General features: G+C 34.5%; 1 protein-coding gene across 3 annotated transcripts in view; it reads left to right on the forward strand.

Annotated features, from left to right (window-relative positions):
* Positions 1 to 21,305, forward strand: part of CEP350 (centrosomal protein 350) — a 166,676-nt gene that overhangs the window by 70,720 nt on the left and 74,651 nt on the right. For all 3 annotated transcript variants that reach the window (XM_031936976.1, XM_031936978.1, XM_031936977.1), the window contains exons 15-22: positions 1,255 to 1,441; positions 3,504 to 3,724; positions 4,683 to 4,846; positions 8,326 to 8,436; positions 9,545 to 9,685; positions 10,620 to 10,756; positions 11,507 to 11,629; positions 17,245 to 17,408. In XM_031936976.1, coding sequence (XP_031792836.1) covers positions 1,255 to 1,441; positions 3,504 to 3,724; positions 4,683 to 4,846; positions 8,326 to 8,436; positions 9,545 to 9,685; positions 10,620 to 10,756; positions 11,507 to 11,629; positions 17,245 to 17,408 — 1,248 coding nt within the window. The remainder of the gene's footprint in view (positions 1 to 1,254; positions 1,442 to 3,503; positions 3,725 to 4,682; positions 4,847 to 8,325; positions 8,437 to 9,544; positions 9,686 to 10,619; positions 10,757 to 11,506; positions 11,630 to 17,244; positions 17,409 to 21,305) is intronic.

A 21,305-nucleotide genomic window follows, 5' to 3' on the forward strand; every position in this document is an offset into this window, starting at 1 on the left:
TTGTTCTAATTCCTCTTAATTCCAATATCTTTTATCTGTTAAATATTTCCTATTTATCCTGAATGTAGTTTGTTCTTATGTAATTTGTTTACATTTTGTCTCACCCAATTCTTTGTGAACTGTTTAAGGACACGGAGTGTTAAAAAATTGTTTTGTTTTTTAATTTTGAGCTCCAAATTCTTTCTCCCTTTTTCCCTTCTATCCTTTAACATACTTACTGAGAAAGCAAGCAAATAATTATACTTGTGAAATTATGCAAAAGATATTTCCATATTGGTCATATTTCCAAAAAATACCAAGAAAATTAAAGAAAGTGAGAAAAATTTACTTCAATTTACACTCAGAATTTGTCAGTTCTCTCTCTGGACATGAATTGCATTTTTTCCATCACGAGTCCTTTTGAATTTTCTTGGATAATTGTATTGATTACTGTAGCCAAGTCTCTCACAAATGATTTTAGTGTTACTGTTGAAAATAATCTCCTATTTCTTATCAGTTTACTTTGAGTCAATTCCTATAGTTCTTGCCATGTTTTTCTGAAACTCCCTTCTCATTTCTTCCACAATAATATTCTATCGTAATCATGCCAAAACTTGTTCATCCTTCCTAATTGATGAGTGCCACCTTAATTTTCAATTCTTTGCCACCACAAAAATAGCTGCTATAAATAGTTTTGTGTATATAAGTCCTTTTCCTTTTTTTCTCTTTGGGATACATTCCTAGTAGTGGTATTTCTGAGTCAAAGAGGATGCATGGTTTTATAGCCCTTTTGGCATAGTTTCGAATTGTTTTCCGTAATGGTTGGATCAGTTCAGTACTCTACCAGTAGTTCGTTAGTGTACCCGTTTTTGAAAGGACTGTCTTTTTCTGTCTTTCAAGCTTAATATAGTACCTGCACATAATAAGTCCTTCATGATGTTTATTAAATTGATATTTATGGCTATTATTATTATTGTGTTATTAATAACATTTACTATTAACAATAAATGACATTTATATAATTATGTTTCGTAAAGTGTTTTTAGAACAACTGTATGAGGTAAACATCACAAGTATTATTATCCCAATTTTCTATAATAGGGAACAGACAACACAGATTAAATTAATTCCAGGGACACACACATGTTAAATATCAGGAGGGATTTGAATCCAGATGTTGATCTTGACTTCAAATCCACCTTCCTGTGCACTAAGACTTGCTAGCTTTCCTGTGTTAACAGTTCAATCTTTGCTTACAAGTATTTTGTATTTCAGGGTTAGCGTCATTTACTGGTGGTGCTCAAAACATTTTGCGTGAAGAAGAAAGAGCACAATCTGGTTCAGATCGTGGGTCTCACAAGGGAAAGAAGCCTGTGACTAGTAGCAAAATTCCCATTAATGATTATGAGCAGTATTCTGATTCTGATAGCACTTTGGAAAATCTTTCTGGGCAGTCTATGAGGTAAAGATTATTTTATATATTTAATTTATATATTATTAAAACTTAGTGCTGTCATCATTTAGTTTTCAGATAAGAATTCTTGAGATAATTTTCAACTTGGCACAATTCTTCCTATTAAGTATATTAGAAAATCATGTGCTTTTTTCAACTCTTGTGCCAACTTTTGAATTTACTCCCTCCGCTTTAAAGCCATAACCTTAATCTGTTTATCTTTTACCTAGCCTGCTGGAACCTCCTCATTAGATTCCCTGTGACAGCCCTATTTGCTTCTAGTCATTATTATAATGTAGAATCTTCCACTTTGAGGTTACTTTCCATCTACTCTTTATATGTCTTACATTAATGCCTTTGTAGAAAATACAAAACTGGCAGTGATTGTACATATCCAAATTTCCAAAACATTCTGGATATCCAAAATATTTGGAAATCTCCAAATTTCTAAAAATCATTTGGAAAGCATTGGGTTGAATTCATTAATATGAAATTTAATAAAGATAAATATAAAATCTTACATGAGTTCAACAAATTGACTTTGAAAGCATAAGAAGCGTGGTATGCAGTCTGTCTGAAAAGATACTAAGGGTTTTTACTGAAAACTGAATGTGAGTCAACAATGTGCTTTAGCAGCCTGGAACTAATATGTTATCTTGGACTGAACTGAAAAAGATCTAATTTCTTGGAATAAGGGGGTGTAGTAGTCCCTCTGTCCTCTGCCTTGGGTGGATTATATGTGTAATGTTTTCAGTTTGTAACTAAAGATTTTCATGTAGAAAAGGAATTGGACTAATTATGGTTAGCTTAGAAGGCTGAAATCAAAGCATTAAATGTGAGTCACAAGAGGCAAATTAATACTTGATACAAACATTCATTTCTTGACAATTTCACCTATCCAGAAATATGATTGGATTCTTCAGGAACTAGTGGGTACCTCCTTGCTGCTAGTCTTCATATAATGACTCTGTCCTTTTGCAAATCTCCATATGTATTACAGCTGATTATTATATTCTTTTAGCCTCTTTGCAGAGTACTGCTTATGCTAGATCTCTTGTTTTCCAGGTTATTAAGCCTTTCAAATAGTTTCTGCAACATTACCTCTTTAAATTTTCCCAAGGTGATTGAAAGAAAATGATTGGTTTCTCTTTGTTACAATTATATGAATTGTGTCCTTCTGTTCATACTCACTTGGAACTCTGTGAAGTCTAATAAAATGTTCTTTGAAAAAAGTTCTGTAAACTCTTCTGTAGAAGCCACAATAATGTCATTTTGGCAAAAAAATGGCTCCTGGCTTGGGAAGAGACAGAAGAGTCCTAGAATATTATTATTGAGTATGGAGAAGAGCTATTTCTAAGGTGGGAATTTAAAAGTTGAATAGAAGTTTAGTGTAAGTCAGTTCAAAGATAAATCTTTTTTTGCCTACTGAATGAAATTGACTATTCTAACTAGGTAATATTGTTCTTTCACCAAAAGAAAATTAAGTTCACTGAAAATAAGTTAGTACCTCTCATGACATTCTATTTAGAAACTAGATGTGTAGATATGTTTTCATGTATATATTCATGATTGTTATACAATGTAATACCCAAAGTGAACTCTTATATAAGGAGGGATAGCACCTGTATATTGTAGGGAAATAATGGAGTTCTAACATCAAATACTGGGTTTCCCTTTACTTTTGGTCATTGCCTTCTGAAACATATGTTGAATAGAAACAAATTATTATACTGTTATGAACTGCCTGAGGAATAGGCTATTAAGTTGGGACGATCAGGTTTCAAGTCTCACCTGTGACCCATTGTGTGATTGTGTGAGTAGAGGCAAGTCATTCAGCATCTAGAATCTCCCTGGCAGTTCTCCCTAATCAAATCTCCCTAATTCAAAGAAAGACTTTCTGGTCTGTATCAGCAGATACCTTTCTCATTGGGAGTTCCCTATAACATTGAAATGACTGCTCTTGTAAAGAAAAGAAAAAAAAAGTTATTACAGGCAGAATATATTTTTAAAAGAACTATCTAATATCTGATCTCAAAGTACTGCTTTGTTTTAGTTTTAAAAATTTCTTTAGTCTCTCATCAGATAAGGGAAGATCACAGAGAACTCCAACTTCTCCCCTGTCTCCAAGCTCCCAGAAACTTTCACAATTTGACCTTCCAGCAAACTCAATGGAGAGAACTAGATCCCCAGCAGTCTTGCCTCCAACACCATCAGCATTCAAACCCAATGCTGTCTTCTCTGACATGAATTTATCAGGTAGTAAGGCAACAGCAGGAACACCTTCAACCGCAGGCAAGTGTGTTTCATATAATTGTAATTTTTAACATAAAACATGAATTTGAATTTTCCTTTACTTTTCAGTAAGAGAATACTTTACTTTTCCTCTTGAATAATAAAAAAAATATTTTTTTAAGTGAAGATCAGTTCTTTTTGAGTATATTATCTGAAAGTCATCTAAGAGAGGTAAAAGTTTTGTTTTACTTGGCACCCCAGAAGACAAAACCATGGTACCATAAATGGGTCTTATAGTGACATAGATTTAAGCCCAGTGTAAATGAATACTTAGCTGTCCATTAGTGAAAATGGACTGATTCAGAAAGAAGTGATCCCTCGACGTGATTACTTGGAATGTAAGAGAAGGAATTTTTAATTCAGTATTGTCTTAAATTGATGACATCTGAGTTTTCTACCATCTTTAAGATTCTGTTACTCTATAAATATTTTTAAAATATTTAATATTTAGTTTAATTTAATTTATATTAATTTGTTTAATTAATTTAATAACTAAATATAAATAGTGTGAGATTAACCTAACTGCTGAAAAGGGATTCAAGAGTATAATTAGAAGTTGTTCCAGTAAAATTTGCTAAGAACTTGAAATTCCTTTTCCTCTCCCTAGCCCCACTCCCCATATCCCTGGCATTGACTTATTAAGATCCATGGCATTGTTAAATAACTGTCATATTTAGAAAACAAAAATTTTTTTGGCTTTTACAGTAAGAATTTAGAGAGGCAGCTGTCTGTATAGTAGAGACACAGCCATGGAGTCAGAAAATCCCCTCCTTTGCCTCACTTTCTATCTGTGTGACCTTCAGTTCCCCAGTTCCCAAATCAAAGGTGATTTGGGATTCTCTACCTGGGAAGTTCTATGCCAATGAAATCATAAGTGTGATCCAGTTTTTGTTTTTTTTTTTAAATTTAGAAGTAGTTGTTAGCGAGCTTTCTTCATTTGTCTCTTGTGATCTTTTAGGTGCTGTACGCTTTTCTCCTGCCGGTCTTCAGCATCGTATGACAGCAGAACTTAGCTACTTAAGTGCCATTGAGGAGTCTGTGCGCCAGTTAACAGATGTAGAAAGAGTTCGAGGCATATCACTGGCCCAACAGGAGACTGTCTCCTTGGCTCAGATCTTAAAGGTATTTGTATTGGTTCTGTTCTCTTACTTTCTTTTACTCTTAGTGTTTTCATCTCTTTCAATCAGTATTATAGGTGAGTAAATCATCTTTTATTGTACCACACTTTTTTAGAGTGCAGCCAGCTAATTCTACATCATAATCAGTCCTAAATATATCAGCACACAGACTTTTTAAGATGAAGATTAAAGATACAGTTTTTAAAAGAAGTCTGATGAAATCGCAAATCCTTGATGTATTCACATATTAGGAGTAAGTCTGTTACAATTATTATCTGGTTATTTTTTAAAAGTCTTTAATTTGATTTATTTAATATTTTCCTCAATTACATTCAAAACAAAATTTTTTCTTTTATTATGTTTTTTATTTTAGTTTCCCCAAATCTTAGTAATAATATTTTATCTCCATTGATTTATTATTTTCTCAAGGATACAAAATGGAGTTTATGCTTTTAAATCCTAATGACAATACCCCTTCAGTGTAGCTGTTGAACAATCACTTTTTCAACTTGGCTTTCTGAGTATATATTTGTTTTTAAAATTTGAGTTCTAAGTATTTTCCCTTATCCCCATCCACAATTAAGAAACCACATGTGAATTTGTGTGAAACATTTCCATAAAAGTCAAGTTGTGAAAGAAAATATAGATCTTCTACCCTAATGAAAATAAAAACCCTCAAGAAAAATTAAGGTTAAAAAAAAAGAGAGAGAGAAAAAGAGAATGCTTCAGTTTGTATTCAGACACAATCAGTTCTTTCTCTGCGTATGGATAGTATTTTTCATCATAAACCTTTCCGTCATGGGTGATTGTATTACTGAAATTAGCAGAGTCATTTACAGCTGGTCATCCCAGAACCATTGCCGTTTCTTTGTATACAGTACATTTCACTTTGCTTGAGTCCATGGAAGACTTTCTAGGTTTGTTTGTTTTTCTGAGAGTATTCTGCTCATCATTTCCCAAAGAACAATAATATTCTATCACAAACATATACCATAGTTTATTGAGCCATGCCCCGATTGATAGGCATTCCCTCAATTTTCAATTTTTTTTTGCCCTGAGAAGAGAACTGCTATTAATATTTTTTGTACATACATATAGGTCTATTTCCCTTAAAAAAAAAAATCTCTTGGTATTCATGCTTAGTAGTGGTGTTGTTAAGTCAAAAGATATACCTGAATTTATATCCCTTTGGGCACCCAACATATCTTTTGATCATTTATCAATTGGGACGTGGTTCTCATTTTTTTTAATAAATTTGACTCAGTTTACTCTATATTTGAGAAATGAGGCCTTATCAGAGAAATTTGCTTCAGAATTTTTTTTACAATTGCTATTGCTGTGTTTATCCCCCCCATTTATTCTCACTTTCCTTTCATTCTGTCCCTCCTCATTAGTGTTTTGCTACTGATCACTCTCTCCTCCAATATGCCTTCTCTTTTATCACCCTTCCTCCCCCCTTGCCATATTCCTATTCCCCTTCTATTTTCCTACAGGGTAAGATAGATTTCTATACCCTTATATGTTATGTCTTCTTTGAGCCAATTCTAATGACAGCAAGGTTCACTCACTCCCCCTTTCATCCCCTCTACTATAAAAGCTTTTTCTTGCCCCTTTATTATGGCAAATAATTTTCACGATTCCACTTCTCTCTTTCCCTTTCTCCCAATATATTCCTCTCTCATCCCTTAATTTCATAATTTTTAAAAATTATGTTAGCCTTTCATATTCAACTCATACCTGTGTCCCCTGTCTATATATATTCCTCCTAATTGCCATAATAATGAGAAAGTCCTCCCATGTAGGAATGTAAACAGATAAACCTTATTAAATCCCTTATGATCTCACTTATGTTTCTCCAGAGCCCTGTATTTGACAATCATATTTTCCATTCAGCTCTGGTCTTTTCATCACAAGTGCTTGAAAATCCTCTATTTCATTGAATGACTACCTATTCCTCTGAAGGATTATACTCGGTTTTGCTGGGAATATGGTTCTTGGTTGTAATCCTCACTCCATTGCTCTCTGGAATATCATAGAAGCTGCTAAATCTTGTGTTATTCTTCACTGTGGCTTCACTATACTTAAATTGTTTCTTTCTGGATGATTGTAATATTTTCTCAAGACCTGGGAGTTCCAATATTTTTGGGAGTTTTCATTTTGGGATTCAGGAAGTGATTGGTGGATTCCTTCAATTTCTGTTTTACCCTCTGGTCCTAGAATATCAGAACAGTTTTCCTTCATAATTTCTTAAAAGATGTTTATTTATTTATCTAATGTGTATAACATTTTATTTATTTTGTTTTTTGATCATGACTTTCTGGTAGTCCAATAATTTTAAAATTATCTCTCCTAGATCTGTTTTCCAGATCAGTTATTTTTCCAATGAGATATTTAACTTTTTTTTCCTGTTTTTTCATTTTTTGGTTTTGCTTTATTGTGTCTTGATTTTTCATAATCATTAGCTTCCATTTGCTCGATTCTAATTTTTAAGGAATTATTTTCCTCAGTGAGTTTTTGTACTTCCTTTTCCACTTAAGTTTTTTTTTTTTTCCCTAAACATTCTTTTCCTCTTTAGGTTTTTTGTATTTCCTTTTGTACTACAGTCAATTCTTTTCCTAATTTTTCCTCTATCTCTCTTACTTGATTTTCAAAATTCCTTTTGAACTCTTAATGACCTGAGTCAAATTCTTAATTTCCTTGCAGACTTTGGATGAAGGAGCTTTGATTTTGTTATCATCTTTTGAGGGTGTGTTTTGATCTCCCATGTCACTAATAATTTTTTTTTTTCTTCTCATGATAACTTCAATGATCAGAAATTTTTTCTGTTGTCTGTTCATTTTCTTTGCCTATTACTTGGCTTTTAACTCTTTGTTAAAGTAGGGCTCTGTTTCCAGGGTGGAGGTTCAAGGATTTTGTGTAGCTGTTTTCAGAGATCCTTCCAGGGACTTGATCCCAAGCACTCTTTTCTGCCCTGGAGCTGTTCTAGTGTGCTAAAGCAACAGAGTCCCGCTTTGCTCATGCTGGTGCTGGGGCAGCACTCGCCTGTGCTATGATTATACACTAGGTTCCCACTCTGGTTCCACAGACCTTTTCTGCTGACTTTCTAAGTTTTCCTTGGTGTGTCTGGGCTGAGAGGTCTGGAAGTCTCCAGCATTGCCACTGATGCAGAAGTTGGGCTGGATCTGGGTCAGGCCTGGGACGGTATCAGTGAGGCCTGCCCCGGGGATTGCATGCTGGACTCCCAGTCTGGTATCACAGATCTTTTCTGATGATCTTCTAAGTTGCCTTCAGCTAGAAAATATTCTAGTCCATAGTCTTTTGGGGTGTTCTGATACTCTAAAACTTGTTTAGAGTAATTATTTAAAGGAATTTGAAGCAGTCTAGGGTAGAGGTTGAGCAAGTTCCTGTCTTCATAATGCCATTTTGGCTTCACCTCTGATTATCTGTATTATAATACAGATTTGACTCCCTGTTAACATATAGGCACAGCAGCAGCGTCATGAACGAGATCTGGCACTTTTAAAGTTGAAGGCTGAACGTGAAGCCCTGGAAAGTCAGAGACAGCTGGAGGAAGCCCGTCACAAAGCAGCTCAGGTGATGTTAGTTATCATGTGCTTGTCCATCCCTCTTCTTCCCTTGACTTGTCAGTATTGTAATGAGCAGGGAAACAAATCCCTTTTAAGACATCCAACTTCACTAAATTCCCAAAGGGAATCTTGGGATCCTTACCCTGTAGCCCAGCTTGCTTTGTTCTTTTCCTCTTGAAATTGCTTTGTATTATTTTGTATATATTTTGTGTTTACAAAATTGAGGGGCAATATGCTGCAAATTATGGAAAGCTGACCTCCTAAACCAGGAATATTTAGTTTAAGACCCACCTCTGACCTGTCCTGGCTGTGGGACTTGGAACAGGTCATTTAACTTCTCAGGGCAATAATCAAACTGCAGAGATCTGAATTTCCTCACTTGGGAGTTCCCTAAACTGGTGAAATTACAAGCCTAGTCCCTGTTTATTTATGATCAGGTTGTATCCTCCCTACCTCTCTAGTAGAGTAGTAAGTTTCTTGAGTACAAAGACTGTTTCATTAATGTCTTTGCATTTCCATTTCCAACCAAAGTATGTTAGACATAGTATATGCTTATTAAATGTTTGTTGTTAAGTTGAATTGATGTAGCAGGCTCATGGGAAGGGTTTTAACATTTTTTTTTTCCCCTACTGCTAAGTTTCAAGATTTTGAGCTATATTCCCTATAGTCTCATTCTTAATTTAAGAAGGTTTGTCACCCATCTTTCTCATATAGTTTGAGTAAAAATCCTACCTACTCTAGAAGACCTCTGAATCTGTACAATCCAAATGCATGCAAAGGTAAAATGGGCTGCCTCAAGAGGTGAACCCTTTCCTACCACTGAAGCATCTTCACAGAGAGACCAGGTGATTACTTGATAGTGAATATTGTAGATTAGGTACCCTATGAAATTCCTTCTAATATTAACAATCTTTGAAATTTTATACTACAGAACTACTCAGGTCCTATGCCAATGCATTATCATAATGATTATGTAGAAATTTTTTAAAAATACAAAAGTGAAGACAAGCATTTGGCCCAGGTATCAAAATTTTAAATTAAACTCCTTTATTTTTGAGAAGGCTGAAACATTTATTAAACTCAGATTATCACAGTGTATTACCTTTTTTATATAGGCTCATGCAGAATCTCTGCAGCAACTGGTTCAGTCACGACAGGAAGCTACTGAAGCACTACAAGAGACAACATGTAAGATAGCTGCCCAGCAGGCAGAGGCTGCTCGGCTCACCACAGATGCAGCACGACAAATCCGTGAGGTGAGAGCTGATGAGAAACATACTGCTCTTAGGGATTCATATGTTTTAGTTAGTGGTAAAATTACTGTTTGGTAGTCTTTTCTTGAATAGTTATATCTCTTTGGCTTTTATCAAATCCCCCAGTACGTTTTTAGAACTCCTCTGACCTCCCTTTCCAAACTTTATAATTAACCAGTTTAGTTTCACATTTTACTGGGGAATGTCTAGTGCCATTGTCCTTTTGCCACATATCTCTTGCCAAATTTCAATCATTATTTACCTTCTGTCCTACTCAATTGCTGCTAAATAGAGCTGGCTAGAGTCACATAACCATGGTTGTATACTACTCCCCACAGAGCATATTTCAAGTCTTTTTTTTCTCTATTTAGTCCTTTTGTACCTTCCCTTCCTCCACCCTCTCAGCTGAAGACTTTTCTCTTTCTTTCTCTGAGCAGAGAAAAGGATATATTGGAGAAATGTTTCAAATGTTAAATTTGTAAGCCTTGGCAGCAGCTTGGATATGGAGGGCATGGTGAGAGACTGTGATGAGGTCAGGATGATTTCTAGGTTGCAAACCTGAGAGACTGGAAGGATGCATTTCTGAGCTATAGAAGCAACACCTTTTCTTAAGACAGCTTGTGATTATTTGCTAATGATAAGATAAGATAATAATGATAAGAAATCAGGGGAAGAAAATATTTCTAATTCTGTTGATGTAGGGTTTTATGTATCAGGTAGAATTTAATTCATAAGATCTTAGATTCAGAGCTAGATGGTAGATCAATTGACAAAGACACTAGAACTGAGAGAATTTAAATGTCTTGTTCCCAAGTTGCACAGTTAGCTAATAGATGACTTTACCATACCACTTTCCTTAAGAGATGTGATATAATTTTATTGTAATATTGTCACAGTTATCTGTATTTTACTCTTTGTCTTATGATCCCATGTTTAGATGACAGAATTGGCACGAAACCAAATATCAGATGCTGTCACAGCTACAGCAGCACCAATTACAGCTCTTATTGATCACCAGCGGCAACAGCATTCAGAGTTCATGAAACAGTTGAGAGCCAGAACTGATACAGACAGGTAATATTATTTACTCTATTAATTTTTCAAAAATCTTGTTGCTATTGGAAATCATTAATTTCTTTAAATAGCTGAAATGAAGGCAGTTTGTGAAAACTTTCCCTTTTATAAATTCATTTTAGATCATGATCAGTTGTATAATATGCTAGGTACTTTTTAAACTTTATTATTCTTATTGGTTTTTTGTTCTGTATTTTGCAGCATGTCTAATATGGAAATGTTTTATGACTACATTTGTATAATCTATATCAAATTGCTTGTCTTCTCAAGAAGAATGAAAATTTGGACTTTAAAAATTTTAAATAACTAATTTTTAAAAAGTTTATATGTAATTGAGAAAAAATAAGATAAAAATAAAAATATATTCTAGAATGAGCACAAATGTTTCCAATGTCTTAGATATATGAGCTGTTATAGATTTATTTGATTATTTTGTCTGATTATTAACTGGATATTTTTGTTTGTCAAGTGTTATATTTTAAGAAATCTTCAGATAACTTAAGTCTTTAAAATATTTTAGAAAAATAGATAAAATAGTAAGCTCATGTTATTGATATGTAACCAGAAATATTAAACTCTATATTTTTATGCTCATTCTGTCTTCATCAATGGCTTCCTTGTGGAAAGTGGATGCAGCTCTTGTGTGTGCAGTTCATTTTTTATGTTCTTTTAATTTCATTCTACTTTTAAACAATATTAAAAAATCTTTTACTTCCTAAAGATTTTTTTATTCCTATTTCTTTTTGACAGGAAAAGTGAATCTGTTTTACTTTCTCAGAGTAAAGAAGAGACATCTGACTCAAAGAATCAAAAGTATTCTCCATCTTTTGATAGTTATTCAGAAGCCTCAAAAAACAAGAGTCATGATCAGAGGTAAAGGAAAATATTCAGCTTTATAATCCATATCATAACATATAAATTAAATAATGATTATAGGGTGGACTTGTGATTTCATTATTTAGGAAACTCCTAATGAGGCAACTTCTTCTACCAATGAAGATTGCCATCTGTTTAACAATTTATAGTCTTAGAGAATTGCCTAGGACACTGAAAGATTAAATTACTTATTCAGGATGTCACAACCAATCAGAGATGAGACTTAAACTTTGTTGTGTAATATTACAATCCTGTGCTGAATATGGAAGTAGAAAGAGCCACTGGATCAGACCAAATATATACAGAGAAGCCTTTGCCTGAGTTGGCACAATTTTTTGAGTGTCAAGTGTCTTGGGCTTGGGCAAAAAACCCAAAGATCTTAAGATATTACCCATAAAGAAAATGCTAATAGAATCCATAAGTGATTCCATATATATCTCATTTCAGTAAAATCTTGATGAGGATATTTTACATTCTAATGTTTGGATATTGTTGATGAAGCTTTAAAAATACAGACCTTTGCAGATTATACTTCATAGCATATAGCACATCTTTATAGTTATCTACTTACAGATACAGATAATTAAAAATGCATTTTATTTCCTGAATATAAAAAAGTCCCTTCTTTAATTGGGTAGAAAGCCTGAAAGGCTTGTCAACAGAGTGTCTTCCATGAATTCATTAAAATCATGTATGGTTCTTTGAAAGATGTAAGAGCATATGTAATTGACATTTTGATTTTAAAATTTCAAATAAGGCATAACACAATGAATATATATGTTCATCAAAGCTGTTTCCCATTGTCATGAAGGATTTCCAGTGTAGAGTCCAAATAGAAAAGGAATTCCCAAAGGATGATAAAAATCAAGATACTCTCATTTACATTAGCATTGAACTGATTATATCCATTCCCATTACTTTCTAATCTCTTAAATGCGAGTCATAATAACTGATAACTCAAAAGTGTTTGTTCAAATTACCTGCTCAAAAACCCCCAATTGACTAAAGACTAATGTGTGATATTCTGGTTAGCTTTCTGGAGGTCTGGGGACCAGCCTTGCTTTCAGCAGAATAATCACTGCAAGAATAGTCAGGGATAAAATCCAAAGTCTTTATTGTCTCCTTCACCTAGAGCTTGGTTAGCTTTATGGAGTGCCTTCAGAAGGGACTTGGTCTCAGTGGAGAAATGAAGGAGGACACGTGTCGCCAGCCACCACGATGGTGGGAGATGGAATGTCTCTCTTACAGTCCTTGTTGGTTCTTGTATATTCTATTATAAGTACATCATCATAGATGTCAATCTTGTAGAGTAGATGTCAACTTGTAGAACTGTACTAAGTACATGTACTAAACTAGGGAATCATCTTAATTCTCAGTTAACACCTTGTTTTAGGATTAAATCAATCAGACTTAACTAGAGAATTATTAATCATCATGCTAAATTAGATAACCATTGTCTTATAATTCCACATCTCCCGCTTTCTTTTGTTTTAGAACATTAGGTGGTTACACCCTCCCTGACTTCTCAGGGAGGCAAGAACCCCAAAAAGGAGATGATCATGCTCTCTCTGATTTCTCAGGAAGAGAGGTGAAAACACCAAAGTGAAATGGGGACTCAAACCATATTAGCGGGTTTCTGAAGGGTCTCACTTGAAACAGGTATACATAAATCTATCGACATGAGAGGTATTACACAAGCACATAATAATATAACACAGACTAGTAGTGATGTAACTAACAACATGAATTAACATGAGTTATTATACATGTTCATAAGTCCTAGAAATAGTCCAAAATCAGTCTATTGTCCATTACTTCATGTGTCAGGGAATCCAATGATTCCTGCAGGTTTTGAAGTTCTGTATGGGTCTTGGTTTCAGTGGAGGAAATACAGGAGAGCCACCAGAGGCTGATCAAGTCTTCTCTCTCAAAGTGCAGGAGGCAGGAGAACCACCAGGATAGTCTCTATCTTGAAGTCTGTCTCCCTCAGATCTTTTTTTAGCTCTTATATACTCTATTATAAGTACATCATCATAGGTGTCAACTTGTAGAACTATATACTCAGTACATGTAAACTAGAGAATCATTATATTAATTCTACTGAGTTAATATTTTGTTTTCGAATTATACCAATCATACTGAACTAGAGAACTATTAATTACCATGCTAAATTAGATAACCATTGTATTATCAATTCCACTGAGTTAACATCTTCTTTCAAGTATACTTCTCTAGAGTTCTGCTCTTTACACTAATGTCCAGACATAAACAGGGCATTCTTTCAGCCAATCAACAAAAATTTGTTAAGGACCCTGGTGCCAGCTAATGGTGACACAAAGACCAAAATGAAACTTTCTCTACCCTCAAAAAGCTTGCAGAGGAGACAGCAAATACATATATAAGTATAAGTAAAATAAATGTAGAGTAGTCTGAAAAGGCATCAGGTAGAAAACTTCATAATAATCCCAAGATCAAAAAAAAATTCCTCTGCCTTCTAAAGCTCTTCATGACTGTGTATTCCTAATATGTGCTGTCTTCTTATACCTTATTCCACTATATCTACTCTGTGATCCAGTGATGCCTGCTTCCTGACCAGTTTTTGAACCGAATACTTCATTTCCCCAACAATGGAGTCTTAGCTAAGTCCCTCCTTCAAGAAGTCTTCCTCTGTTCTTAATCTTTCCTCTGAGATTGCCCCCAGTTTATTCTGAGTATATCTGTTTTGGACATAGTTGTTTGCTTGTTGTCTTCCCCATTAGAATTGGACTTCCTTGAAAACAGCTTGTTTTATTGCCTTTGTATCCCCAGGGCTTAGTATAGTGCCTAGCACAAAGTAGGCTCCTAATGAATGCTAGTTGGCTGATTAAGTTATTGATTGACAGACTGAAGTATGATCCTTGTCAAAGAAAAGGGTCATCTCTTTATTAAAGATAGGAGTTGGGAAGGAGAAAATAAGGAATGATGTAAAAGCATTTTGAGATTTGGAGAAGGGGAGAAGAGAGCTCCCAGGAGATCTTATGAAGCTGGTCCATACATAATATACATATGTAGTATATTATTAAGGAGAGATAGGAAATATGTACCCAGAAAATGAGGCTCTACCACTTGACCCTCTGCCTTCAATTCCTGATCAAAACAGCTCCATGACTTTGAACATAAGAGTCTTGGAAATAGCAATGTCCCCCAAGAACCAGATTTTCCAACCCAGCTCCCATAGCCTTTATTTAAGGGAGAAATCATTGTGGAGGAGAGACTCACTTTATTCTCCAACACCAGTAATAGCAGTTGACTAGTTGCTTCTGACAGGCAGATAAACCCAGGAGCTCTGAGAGTGTCAGCATTTCCCAGATCACCAATCTTGCTTCCAGACTAATCTTCATGGCCCTCATTCAAGAAGGTAACTACTGTGGAGAAGAGAACAGCCATTCTCACCAACTGCCTCACATAGAGATAACTCGCACAGCCCAATACTCTCAGCCACCATATTGAAAAGTAACTCCTATAGGGATGCAACCTGGCTACTGCTCCTTCATCTACTATAGCCACATCCATTGAAGACCCACAAGATTGAAAGCTATTATCACTAAAGTTCTTGTTACTGTTCAATGGTTCACTATTAGAAATTGACTTGATTTTTATTAGAGGAAGTAAAATTGAAGCAAAGGCTTTAATATCTGCTGCAGATGTTAGACCTTTTTATCTGACTTGCAACTGAAACCTTCCATTTGTGTTGTCTCCCCCATTTAGAATATGAGCTCCTTGAGAACAAGAACATCTTTACTTTTCTGTGTGTATTTATAGCACTTAGCTCAGGGTCTTGCTTATTATGAGACCTTATAAATGCTTTATTCATTCAGTTATCATGAATAAATACTGTAAGTGAAAATTGACTTGTTTTCAGAATTAAATAGAGAAAGTATTTGAACTAGGTTGCTTTTGGGAAATTGTACTGTACTCTTAATGGCCCTGAGCTCTCCCTGAAGGAAGGAATCATCTTTTAGACACCAGTGTTATCCATTGTTCCGGTATTGCTGAAAATCATATCCTACTTTCTTCTCCAAAGGCAATGAAGAGACACATTCTCTTTCTGGATAATAATAAACTATAGCATATTATCAAGGAAGTACACCAAGAACTGTGTAAAGAATATCACATAGGACATTGATATATTTACAATGTATTATCTATTCAGATTTTGACTTCTTTCATTGGTAATTTCAAGGTTTGTTACCTAGGGGAATAACAAATTGCCCCCAATTCCCAGCTGACTGGGTCCTGAGTATAGTGTTGGACTAGATGGCCTTTGTCTTCTAATTCTGAGAACACAATGACAGATGGGCAGCCTGTGTTTGTACTGATATCTCTCCTATGTCAAGAGATCTAGAAGATTTCTAAAATTTAACTGGTGCCCGATAGAGTACTTCAGGGAAGACATGCATAGCAGTTGCCCAGGATGAGAAGGCAGATAGGAGTTGCAATAGCAACTTTTTTCAAGGGAGAACTTACATGAGTGAAATCATACTTTCATTGAAACATATATTTTCATTAATCTGATTTAAATATTTGCCTGTGAAAGTAATTGTTTCTTCCCCTAATATTTAAACTTCTATATAAAATATAGTAGTTGGATTCATATCTCCATGTGTTTACTTGATTACTAGACCACAAAAGGGCAGCTAGGTAGTGAATAGAATATAAGGCGTAGAGTATGAAAGACTCATATTCCTTGGTTGAAATGTTTCCTCAGAAATTTCTCACTGTGTGATCCTGGGCAAGTCCCTTAACTCTCTTAGCCTTAATTTTTTCATCTATAGAACCTAGAGAAGTAATTAACAACCTATTCCATTATTAACAAGAAAACCCAAAATGTAGTCAGGGAGAGTTGGACTTGACTTAAAAAGTGACTCACAACAACAACAGACATAAAAAGGAATGTGGAATTACCATTAAATCATGGGAAGAATTTTAGTCCTAACTTTTATACTTGCCTTTATAATTTTCCCTGTAATAAAAATCATAATAAAAAGGTTATTTATATTTATTAGATATAAAGTAATATATATATATATACACACACACACACACACACACACACACATACATACTGCTTTGACCTACACAGAAATCCTGTATGGTACAACTATAGAATGCTCTTTTTTCTACAAGTCAAGCAAAGACTACTTATCTCCATGATGACTATTATAGTAGAAAAATTTTATAATCCATGAATTATTTTTCCTAATATCTTGAAAAGTTATTCACATGGTTCTTTCCTTGTTTATTGCTTTAGTGAGAAATTATCCTCTTTACTCCCATACTCTTAAATCTTTATTTTCCAGGATTATTCAACTCCTGGAAAATAGGATTACTTTTCATTGTATTTCTTTGTATCTGTAGTATACAGCAGGTGCTTAATAAATTATTGGATTTCATTAGCTGACTTAGACAACTTCCTTTCAATCTGTTAGGAGGAAAAAAGGCACTGTAATTTTTGAAATTTGGAATTTTGTATTTTTTCTTCATTTTGTATGTTCAGCAGTCAAGGTCATCATTTAATTAACTTGCATTTTGTTTACTTATTAATTTTCCTGTCATAAAAATTTGTGGAGCAGAAGCAGTAACAGCCTCCAGGAAAGCCCTTCAGTTCTGTTAATAAAGGAAAATGAAAAGAAACCTGCCTCTGAAAAGACAGAGAGTCCTATTGAAGAACAAGTTCATACTGCTGTGGATGATTCCCTTCAGAGTGATAGCATTCCATCATTGCCTGATGAGAAAGGTAACTTTCATTTGTTTTTTACCACTAAATCTTTGAGTTATTTTTTTAATCTCAGCCTTCTTAACCTTGGAGAGGAAGTTAGATATTGCTTTCATTTTTACCTAGATGTGTTACTTCATTTGATTAGAGTTTGATGCTAATGTGGAGTAAATCATGGTTTTGATCCAGTGTTGGTCAGATATAGCCATTTAGTTTTTTCTAGGGAGAAACCAAGGGGACAGACTATATTAAAATATCCAGCCATTTAACCCACAGTTCTGTATTATTAGTCAAGGGCAGGAATTGGGAGTTTATATGGATAGTTAATATTGTCAGACAAGAAAGATCACATTATGATTCTGTTTAATAAATAATAAAAACCATAACATGGGTTTCTTCCCTAGTATTAATTGTCCAAATAACCACATGGACTAAATTTGAATTACTTTTATATGAGCCAAAGTCACTAAATTAATTTTTCATTTATATTTAAGCAATAAAACATCAGTTTTAAGAAATCCTGAATGGAAGATAATGATAACTAAGAAAACTAAGACAAAGTAATGGCTTCTAGAATTCACCTGGAGTGTTAATACCTGCTGTTCCATAACTTATTTTTAAATAAGTATACCAAAGTAGCATTTGTATATGATAATCCAGGGAATAACAGATGACATTTTGGTATGTTTTTTTTCCTGCAGGTGATTATTTCTGAATCACTGTAGAATTCAGGGAGTGCAAAAAGAGAGCCCACTTTTCAAATTATTCCTGTTTGGTCTTATTTAATTAGAAGAGAAATTTGTAATGGAAGAGGGAGTGGTGACATATTGTCATGAGCAGGGAATTGTGATTTGGAGTTTTATTTCCTTTAATTCTTCAAAAAAAGTGAAATTCAAAATTTTTTTAATGCACATTGCTGATCCTTTTAAATTAGTGTTTAAATTCTATTCCTGTAAAAATTTATTAAAGAATTATATATAGGAATAATATGACAGTTGAAAACTTTTTTCACTTTTTTATTTTCAAAATATATGCATAGTTTTTAGTATTCACCCTTGCAAAATCTTGTTACAAATTTTTATTCCTTCCCTTTTACCCATCCCCTCCTTTAGACAGCAAGCATATGCTTGCTTAAGCATGTGCAATTTCTTCTAAACATTTCCACATTCATCAAGCTGCACAAGAAAAATCAGATCAAAAAAAAAAAATGAGGGGGGGGGGGGAAAAAGCAAAAAGAAAGCAAACCATAAAAAAAGTGAAAATACTATGTTGTGATCCACATTCAGTCCTGACGGTCCTCTTTCAGGATACAAATGGCTCTCTCCAGTACAAGTTTATTGGAATAGGCCTGAATTACCTTGTTGAAAACAGCCTTGATCATTGTATAATTTTGTTCTTGTTGTGTACAATGTTCTCTTGGTTCTACTTACTTAGCATCAGCTCATGTAAGTTTCTCCAGGCCTTTTTGAAATCATCCTGCTTATAGAATAATAATATTCCATTATATTAATATACCATAACTTATGCAGCCATTCTCCAGCTGTTAGGCACCCACTCAGTTTCCATTTCTTGCCACTACAAAAAAGGCTGTTATAAATATTTTTGCACACATAGGTTCTTTTCCCTTTTGTATGATCTCTTTGCAATACAGGCCCAATAGAGACACTGCTGTATGCATAGTTTGATAGTCCTTTGGACATAGGTCCATTGCTCTCCAGAATAGTTGGATCAGTTCACAATTCTACCACCAATATATTAGTATCCTAGTTTCCCACATCCCCTCCAACATTTATCATTATTTTTTTCCTATCATCTTAACCAACCTGAGAGGTATGTATTAGTACCTCAGAGGTGTTTTAATTTCCATTTTTTTGATGAATAGTGATTTAGAGCATTTTTTTCATGTGACTAGAGATGTTTTTAATTTCATCTGAAAATTGTCTATTCATGTCCTTCGACTATCAATTGGAGAATGACTTGTATTATAATAAATTTGTCATTTCTCTACATATTTTACAAATGAAGCCTTTATCAGAACACTTGATGTAAAATTTTTTTCCTTAGTTTTCTGTTTCTTTTCTAATCTTTTGTGCATTGGTTTTGTTTGTACAAAAATTCCTTTCTTCTCCACAGATCTGAGAGGTAGACTATCCTTTGTTCTTTATGTCTAAATCATTAAACCGTTTCAACCTTATCTTGGTATAGGGTGTTAGGTATTGGTCAATGCCTCATGCTTGTCATATTATTTTCCAATTTTCCCAGCAATTTTTGTCAAATAGTGAGTTCTTATCCCAGAATCTGGGGTCTTTGGGTTTATTAAACACTTGATAACTATAGCCATTGACTATTATGTTTTGTGAACCTAACCTATTACACTGATTGACTACTATTTCTTAGCCAGTACCAAATGGTTTTGATGACTGCTGCTTTATAATATACTTTTAAGTCTGGTACATCTAGGTCAGTATCATTTACTTTTTAAAATTCCATTGAAATTCTTGTCCTTTTGTTCTTCCATATGAAATTTGTTGTTATTTTTTCCTAGTTCTATAATTTCTTGGCCGTTTGATATGTATGACATCGAATAAGTAGAATTACTATTTTTGTTATATTAGCTCGACCTACCCATGAGCACTTGATATTCCTCCAATTGTTTAGATCTTGCTTTATTTGTGTGGAAAGTGTTGCACAATTGTTTGTTTGACTTAATCTTGATGTCTCTTTGAGTCAATTCCCATTTGTTCAGTTTTAATTTTTAGTAAATTATTTTCTTCAGTTAGCTTTTTTATCTCCTTTTGCATTTGACCATTTGAACTTTTTCTCCTTTTCCACATTCTCCTGTTAAGCTGCCATTTCCTTTACCCATTTTTCTTTTAACTCTCTTTTAAGATCCTTTTTGATTTCTTCTAAGAGAGTCTTTTGAGTTGGATATCAACTTAAAAAAAAAAAAAAAAAGCCCTTTGAGACTTCATTTAGAGAAGGCAAAAGCCTTTAGTGTCCTCAGCATTTGAGGTCTATTCTTTTCTGTCTCTATAATAGCTATTTATGCATCATCAGAGCTGTTTTTGCTTTTTTGCTCATTTTGTTAAAGGTTGAGATTTGCTCTTAGGGCACAAAATAGTTTGTCCCAAACTTTCTCTATAGGTGACAGTGACTTCACACTGCCCTAGGGCCTGTGCTGCTGGCTTCCTTCCAGTGTTGGGTGAGCTTGGCCAAGTCCTGCACTATCCTGGATTCAGGGGCTCATTGTTTGCTATCTGTAGTTGCAGTGGAGGTCTGCTGATCCACTGGCTTCTGAACCAGGACATCTTATGATATATTTTGGCTAAGAGGCTCCCAGTTGATTTTCCCAGTCCATGCAAGGAGGCCTCTGCACCCTGAGTCCCTGCACTGGGTGGCTTCTTCCCACCCTAAGAAACAGACCTTTCCTGAAGTTCTTCCAAAATACCTTCTGCTGGAAATTTGTTACACTCTAATCTTTGTGGGTTCTTTCACTCCAAAACCCATTCAGAGACTTGATCTGGTGGTATTCTGAGGGTATCAGAAAGAACTCAGACCAAAGACTTGTCTACTCTCCTCCATCTTGGCTTCACTGACAGTTGGAAACTATTATGCTTTATTTTGTAGTGATTATAGAGTATTTTGTGCCTCAGTCACATCAGTCATCTCATGGCTCTTGCTTACAACCCTTTGAGGGATGGTTTTATTATTTTATTATCCTGATTTTTCATGTGAGGAAATGAAAGCCCTGAAAGTTATGTAGCATCAGTGAACATCTGGGATAGAGAAAAAGAACTGGACATGTTCTTGTATGAGGGCTGGCACTGACCTATTAAATGACTTTGGGTGAGTTGCTTTTCTCATCCTTAACTTAAGTTTTCTTGTGTGTTATAAAATTGGTCTAGATTATCTTTTCTT

Source organism: Sarcophilus harrisii, chromosome 4 (assembly GCF_902635505.1).
Source record: "Sarcophilus harrisii chromosome 4, mSarHar1.11, whole genome shotgun sequence".
Lineage (NCBI taxonomy): Eukaryota > Metazoa > Chordata > Mammalia > Dasyuromorphia > Dasyuridae > Sarcophilus > Sarcophilus harrisii.